General features: G+C 49.3%; 1 protein-coding gene across 4 annotated transcripts in view; it reads left to right on the top strand.

Moving 5' to 3' along the window:
- Positions 1-6,322, top strand: part of CCDC93 (CCC complex scaffolding subunit CCDC93) — an 87,260-nt gene extending 80,938 nt beyond the window's left edge. Inside the window, exons 23-24 of one of the 4 annotated variants that reach the window (XM_024734476.1) lie at positions 1,026-1,139; positions 5,635-6,322. In XM_024734476.1, the coding sequence (XP_024590244.1) occupies positions 1,026-1,139; positions 5,635-5,688 (168 nt within the window). In that variant the 3' untranslated portion in view covers positions 5,689-6,322. Of the gene's footprint in view, positions 1-1,025; positions 4,194-5,634 lie in introns of those variants that run through there. The other 3 variants (XM_024734478.1, XR_003001736.1, XM_024734475.1) reach the window with 3 other exon arrangements.
- The last annotated feature ends 1,404 nt before the right edge of the window (positions 6,323-7,726 follow it).

Here is a 7,726-nt window from a genome sequence, read left to right on the forward strand (position 1 = left end):
CACTGGGATGGAGTAAGTCTACTCTGCAGAACAGTGCTCATTTGGATGGATGTCTTTTGTTGTGTTTACTTAAAAGAAACAAAATCATAGCCCTCCGTATCTAGGTGTCATGATGGGTCCTGCTCAGATAGAGGTGGCAGGGGAGCGTGTGTACCCCAGAGCTCAGGTTTCCCCGGAACTGGCAGGTGAAGGGTGTACACGGAACAGACGAGCAGTGAGTGCAAGTAATAGACTGGGTGTCCATGGAAGAGTTGCTGAATAAAGAGGGTACTGCCTACCTGTTTCTTGTGAAATCGTTTATATCCACACACACAAAAACTCATTACAGGAAGTCCCCTACAAACAAATTCCGTTCCGAGAGCGCATTCGTAAGTCCAATTTGTTCTTAAGTCCAACAGAGTTGGCCTAGGTACCCAACTAACACAATCATTTATACAGTACTGTACTGTAATAGGTTTATAATACTTTTCACACAAATAATACGTAAAAAACAAACACAAAAAAATAAAGAAGACATTTTTAATCTTATAGTACGGTACCTTGAAAAGTACAGCAGTACCAGCTACATCACTGCTGCTTTTACGCTTGCTTCCGGACATCCTGGGCTTGAAATAAAGATACTGTACTGCTGTATTCTATACAGTACCGTACAGTAAAGCACACAAAAGCACAACCACTTGTAGAGGATGCACGCACACGACAGTGTATGCCAGACGCGTGAACTTACGTGATTGGACACGCAAATGCATGTTCTCATCTTTGAAAGTTCACAACTTGAAGGTTCGTATGTAGGGGGCTTACTGTAAAGGAAACAGTTAATGCTCAGTGATAGGTGAATTGCTGAAAAATTGTAGAGTCTCTGCAATATTATGCAAATAAATAAACCAACCTCAAAAATGATGCATAGACGGAAACTACTGGAAGGAAATCCATGAAAATGTTAGTAATAGTTGCCTTTTGGACGTTGCCAGCCGCCCTTGGTCAGAACATGCCTTTTATCACCATTTCCCAAAATGTTTCAACAGATGGAGAAGAAGAAGCAAGAGAACAAAATGAGAAGAGACCAGTTGAACGACCAGTACTTGGAGCTGTTAGAAAAACAGAGGCTGTACTTTAAGACTGTGAAAGAGTTCAAGGAGGTAAGAGGAGGGCTGGGCTGGCATGTAAGGCTGGGCGAGATTTGTGTTCGCCCCCAGATGAGCCTTTGCAAACCAGAGCATTGCTTTGTTTTTCCACTGGTCTGAAATGGGAGATGGCAAGTTGGCAGTGGATGTGACAGTGAAGCGTGCATCACGATTGCGTTGTTCTGTGGCCCATCTTGAGGCTCTAACTGGACGTTCTAAGAAACGTCACTTCAATTTCCTAACACTCAGTAACCACATTAAACTCACAAGTAAAATGGCCTCATCAGCCCACCTGGAAACAGTGTTTGCTGTGGGTTCAGGTCTAGCATTTCCCCTCCTCCCAATCTTAGACTGGGGAGGGGCCTTGAGAAGCCACATGGGAGGAGAGTGAATGTGAGTGTGGCAGGCTTGGGTTCAAACCCTGCCACTCGCCAGCTGTGCAGGTGGGGAGGGACCTCATCCCTGTTGGGTCAGAGGAGAGAGGAGAGCATCTAGTCTGTGTCTGGCACCTGTCACACCCACACACGCAGGTGAACTTTGTTTGCCCCTGTCTTTTCTCCCTGCATTTGGGCAGGATTATTTTCCATCATTCCAGAAGGAAACGTGCCCTTTTAAGAAAATTTCCAGAAAGGAGACTTTATTCTTTTGCTTGCCAAGATCTGTCTCATCAGCTTTATTTTCCGGAATTTTTTCCCCCTTTCTAATGTAAATCCATGTGGTTTTAGTGAATTTAGAGATTGCCGAAAATACAGGGGGCGGCTAAAGGTAGTTGTATCCTGGGGTGTGGTCAGTGGAATAAAAAATACAATCTGTCCATACCAGTAATTTGGTCCTTACCTGTTTTGAGGCTCTTCTCTCTCCCTTCCTTGTCTTTTTCTTCTCTACGTCTCCTTCCCTTTTTTGTAACTTAACTTTTGAGAACCACAACCGTAGGCATTTCAGATTCTCTCGTCCTTTCAATGAATGTTCTTTCTTCCAGCTCCTGCCACGGCCCTGGGATAGATACATCAAGTCGTAAAACAGACTGGGTCCCTGTGTCCAGGAGCTTGCATTGTGGTCGGAGAGACAGATAGCAAGCTAGGAAACAGACCCTCATAAACAAGTAGTAACAAATAAGAAGTACTTCCAGCCATTGCCTTGGCGGGGACTAATGTAGAGGGTGTGGTCGGGGAAGGCGTCTCTCCGACGAGAAGGACCTGGCCTCGGGCAGAGTGGCCAGGCGAGGTGCTCCGGGTCCGGGGGCCCCTGTGGCCAGCAGCAGTTGGAGCTGAAGGGCCAGTGAGTGAGCTGACAGGGAACAAGTAGGGACCCGCGGCGCCCCATCTGAGCTCCTTGTTCCCACATAACGCGAAAAGGCCCAGAGGAGAACTACATGTCACACGTTGCGTGAACGCCAGCACTGCCCTTTTGACAGCAGGAACAGAAAGCAAATGAGCTGAGGAGGATAAGTATAAGCTGTCAGAATCAAAGCAAATAGAAGTGACATAGAAAAGCTCACTGTTGCACTGCAGGCTCTCAGGCTGAAGGCTTGGGGTGATCTCTGCTCCGAAGGGAAGGTTCCCTCAGACGCGTTAAGCTGGAGGTTTCCACGTTCCCACCTCTTCGGGACAGTTACTCTCAGTCAGAGACTGAGGGTGGGTCCCTCAGAGCCCGAGAAGACCCCAGACGGGACCAGGTGCTGGCCTCAGTTTTCTTCAGTCCAAAACAAGTTGGAAAAAAGGGGGCAGGGGGAATGTGATATATGTTCCTCAGATAGCTAAGTGTATTTCACTTAAAGGACTCACCTTTTTAAAAAATTGCATGTCCCCTTGTTTTTTGATGTTAAAATTGCTCTCTCTTATAAAATGATAGTGACAGTATGCATTCCTTTTTTTTTTTTATCATTTTACTTGGCAAAAATTTAAAATTAACAACCAGAGGTTAGCATTCCCAAATCTTAATTTTTTTTTTCAAGATCCTCTGAGGTAACTTGGGGCCATCACAGGTGTTGAGGCTTGCTTGCTGCTCCCCAGTTTCCACCCCATTCCTCCAGGTAGAGGAATTCTGTTCTTTTACGTATCGCAGTGTCAGGTAAGATCTCATCTGTGGAAGAAACACAGTTCGAAAAGTCAGACTTTCATCCCAGGATGGACTCTCCTCCCAGAACCCTCTGTCCGCCTCCTTTATTTGCCTCTCCTCCACCTGCTTGGGTTACTGCTCCCCAGGTCTGAGTTCTCACTGCGTCCTGGTCCCCAGCACCGTCCTGGGCAGTAATGGCTCTTCATGCAGAGCACGGTGTTAGCCAGAACATGGCCTTTGACCACCACCGCCGTCCCTTTATGGTTTAGTTGACTCCATATTAACTGAGCCCCTTGACGCCTGTGGGCTCCGTGCCTGATCCAGCCTCCTCTGGGATCAAGGCCTTTTTTGACTGGCAACGTCGGGTTGTCTCTAAAATCCCATTGGCTTGCTTGCTCTGAGACGGTTTATTAATAACAAGTCTGCCAGGAAAAAACACATACTCTGGAATCACCTTAAATGCATCATTACACCAACTAATTGTGTTTCCCAAAGCACAGTCTGTCACAAGGTCACCAAACCAAGATTCCAGTTCTAGCCTGGCTCTGACGAATGCCAGCCATACATCTTTATGATGCTGGCTCTGGGCACGTAATCTCCGGTGAGCGGAGCTCAGGGTGTCTGGCACCTAGCGAGCCCCATACCGTCTTCAGCAGGAAAGAAGCAGGAGGGAGGCGACATTGTCCCTTTTCTTATAGAAAGAAACACCTAAAGGGCCCTTTCTGTATTTACTTTGAACAGACCGACAGTATCATTCTGTAGTCCCGAAAGGCTCCGAGGAGATGCCCTGAAATGTAGTCAGTGCTCAGGCACCAGGTGACACCAAGGATGTTTTTACTGAGAACTTGCAGCAGCATCTCAGTGTGGTGTGATGACCAAGGTCACCCCTGTGGACTCTGCCACAGCAGTGTTTTGATGCTTATGAGTTGTTTGTTTTGGTTTTTAGGGTTTTTTTTTTTTTTTTTTTGCTCTATTCAGAAGGTGAGGTGGGTAACAAAAGTTATTTATTCGTTGTTTTATCTTTTTATTATGGAAATTTTGAAAAACACACAGAAGTAGAGAAAGTAGTGTCACAATATAATAGCATGACTCTGCCCCTTCTTGGTCTGTCTTTACCCCTCCCCCTCCCCCCCCCTTTTTTCTTTTTGGCTGGAGGTTTTTCACCCAAGCAGATCTCGGTAACTCTTTTTAAATAAGAAAACTTTCTTCTCAACTTTTCTAACACAACAAATGTTACTTATTTCACCTTCTTTTTTTTTTCCCATCCCCAGGAAAAATTAACTATCTACCCCTCCAAAAACACGTGCTTAAAAAATGTCAGAGTATCTTGCTTCTGGCAGAACAATTCAGCTTCACCCCCACCCAGCCCAGAGCCTCCCCAGCTCTGAGTGGAAGATACGCAGAAACCCTACAGGTGAACCAGGGTCCTTGCAGCCAGAAAAGACCAAAGGGCCTCAAGAGAAGTGGGAGCAGCTGGCCGGGCCCAGGGAGATGGAAACATTGACTTTAGGGGTCTTGGATGCAGAGGGGCCATGGGTGACAGAAAATTTTTCTTCCACACTAAGTGGATCTCCAGCCAAGCATGGCAACTGGAGGCCTAGCCACACGCCGGGCCTGCACCCTCGGGCTCGACCCCTCCAGGCCCTTCCCCCTGCCACATTCACCTCTCACTCTAAACAGGCCTCCTTGTGACGTGGCCCGGGGAAGGTGTGGAGATGGTGTGCTAGCAGATGGAGGTACCCTGAGATGTCAAGGCCACTACAAACAAGGGGGAAGGAGGACACACAGTGATAAGCTTTGGAAGAAGGGGATATGAAACGATGCAGCGGTGGCCTTGCACCCTGGACGCCAGACTCCCCACGCGGGGGAGGCCCCAGTGACCCTTCAGCACACACAGTGATGGGTTTCCTTCAGCTCACTTTGAGGGGGAGGTGTCCCTTGACACGTCTCTTTCCCTCTGTCTTCTGTGAGTTTCTCTCGTAAAGCCAAGGGTGTTCTTAACCTTCACTCTTGCCAGGGTGAGAGCTTTTCTACGTGCCCTGCCTGCTGTGTGGACTGGGGCTGCCTCTTATAACTCCTTAGGCTGTGGTCTCCGAGGACTTTCCCTCTTCCTCACTGGAGGGTTCCAAGATTGGCACATAAGTATCTGCTTTCTGCTTCTGTCCCTTGGGATTTTAGAGGCTTCTTGAAGTCTTTTGGAATGACAGTGCCTAATCCTCTCCTATCCTCAGTCTCACAGTCCAGAAACCAGTCATCTTTGTAGCCATTGGGGCCTTGAAGGTCAGCGTGTGGCCAGGAAGCCCCGCCATGATGGTGGCAGCATGCAAGGAGGCTGGTCCATGGTCCACAGGGCTCCCTGCAGGATGGGAAAGGATGCAGAGGCCGTCTGAGCCTCATGCGGGTGCCGACGCGGTCCCCACCTCTCTGCTCTCTCTCTCTGCTTCCCCTCCAGGAGGGCCGCAAGAACGAGGTGCTGCTGTCCAAGGTGAAAGCCAAGGCCTCCTGAAAATTCCCAGGCGGCATCGTATGTCATTGATGTCTTTTTCTAAATGCCGTGTATCAACTGCAAGATGGTGAAATGGTTCTGAACGCTGCAGCAAAGATGCAGGTGTGATGATCTCGACATCCTGGATATTTCCTTTCTCCTATCTGCTTCCACTGTTGTCGATGGAATCAGATGGGGCAACCACTGTGGCTTGGATGACACCCATCCTCCGGTGAAGAAATGTGGGCAGCATTTGTTCTCTGTGTCGATTCAGCTCTTATTTCTCCAGTAACATTGCACATATGAAGGTACCATGTTTGTCTGGACTCTGAATAAAGTAATGTTAATTGAGCAGCCGCTGAGAAGGAGGCACTGAGGGAGCGAGCAGGGTGGCATAGACCCAGCAGCCAGGCTCCCAGCGAATGGCCCCAGAGCTTGACCACTGGGATTTTTTTTTTTCTTAGCAAACAAGGCTTTTAGCTGAATGACCCACCCAGGTGAGTGTTGCTCACTTGGGCCTTTCACTTGCCCGTGGTGCCTTTTGTTCCCGTCCCCTTGGGTGCCAGCCAGCAGGCTTGATGGTGTAGCAACTAGAAAGAAAGCTCAGCACCTGCCCTGGCTTCACCCTCACACTCCGCTCGAGTTCATCTCACCAGAAATCGAAAGCAGGGGCCTCAGCTTGAGGACACGTAAGTAAGAATGACACCTCACCTCGCCCTGTTCTCCTGTGAGTCCCAGCCACCCTGTGGATGGTCCTGTGCATCCCCCTCGCCAAGAGCACATCACATGCCCTCCACTCTGCACAGGTCAGGGCTGGGCCTGGAGATGGGCTCTCCCACCAGCCACTGCCGTCCAGGCCAACGTGTAAGTGGCGGAGGGACTGGCTGTGAGCAGGTGCCAGAGGGCGTCCCAGCAGGAAGAGCGGCGAGGTGTGCGGAGATCCAGAGGGCTTCGTGGAGCAGGCTGGGTCTGGGCTGGATCTGAAGGGGGAAATAGCAATTTAATAGCAGAGATTGGTGGGAAGGCCATTTTGGATAAAGTATAAGAGGGTGTGGGGAGAGTACAAGGCATGCTTGTGGGGAGAGGAGTGAGCGGCCAGTCTCTGCAGGAGGCTTTAGAGACCAGTCTGGAAAGGTGGGCTGGGACCCGCCTTTGCAGGGCCTTGAAGGGAAGGTGGAGGGCTCAGGTTTCTCCTCTAGAAGGAGCAGTCCATCCAGACAAAACTTCTCCTGCCCCAGCCCTGGGGAACCTGACAGCTTGGGGTCAGTGAACCCAGCACGAGGCTTGCACGTCATTCCACACGAGCCTTGCACACGTACCAGTCAGCAGGTTTGGGCCATAAAACATAAAAGCTCAAACATGCAAGGAGGGCGCTCAGTGCAGCCACAGGGACACCGTGCTCATTTTTAGTTCCCTAATGTATACGTTAAGTGGGGCTGATGGCGTACAGACTTTGACAGTTTCTTGCTGGATTAACAGCCCTTGGCTTCTGTGTCCTCCCAGCGAGGCCCACCCCGTGAGAAGGCTACTCCCGGTGCCCGAGTGATAAGGGCACCGTTCCTGGGCCATGCGCTTCTCCACTTGCCCTGAGCCCTGGTCCTTTGTGGGTTTTGAAAGGACTCGATGGAGTTGAAGCAAGTGACTGCCGAAGAGCAGGTGGCGTCCGAGGGCAGGGGAGGGAGACGACAGTTTGACTGGGAACTATTTCGGGTTCAGAGAGACATCTTGGTAATCGTGTTGAGAAGCTCGTGGACCCATTCCCTAACTAACAACTTTTGAGCAATTTGCTGATTCGTGTATTCTCCACAGGTGGTAGGGAAGAGGAACAGGTAATATCGGAGGCTGTGGTGGTCCTTTTTCTAGATGACTAGGGAAGGTAGGGCACGACTAACCCGAAGCAGCCGATAATTCTTCTAAAAGTAAGGGTGTTTACTTTGGGCTGTTTCTAAAGAGTTTCGTTTGTTTTGGTTTTGGTGTAGGGAGGTATCAGTAGATATCTTTTCCCATTTTTTAATCTACAAGGCCTAAGACAGATAATAAATCAATTTCTGTTCCGTGA

Source organism: Neophocaena asiaeorientalis, unplaced genomic scaffold, assembly GCF_003031525.2.
Source record: "Neophocaena asiaeorientalis asiaeorientalis breed wild unplaced genomic scaffold, Neophocaena_asiaeorientalis_V1.1 scaffold32, whole genome shotgun sequence".
NCBI lineage: Eukaryota > Metazoa > Chordata > Mammalia > Artiodactyla > Phocoenidae > Neophocaena > Neophocaena asiaeorientalis.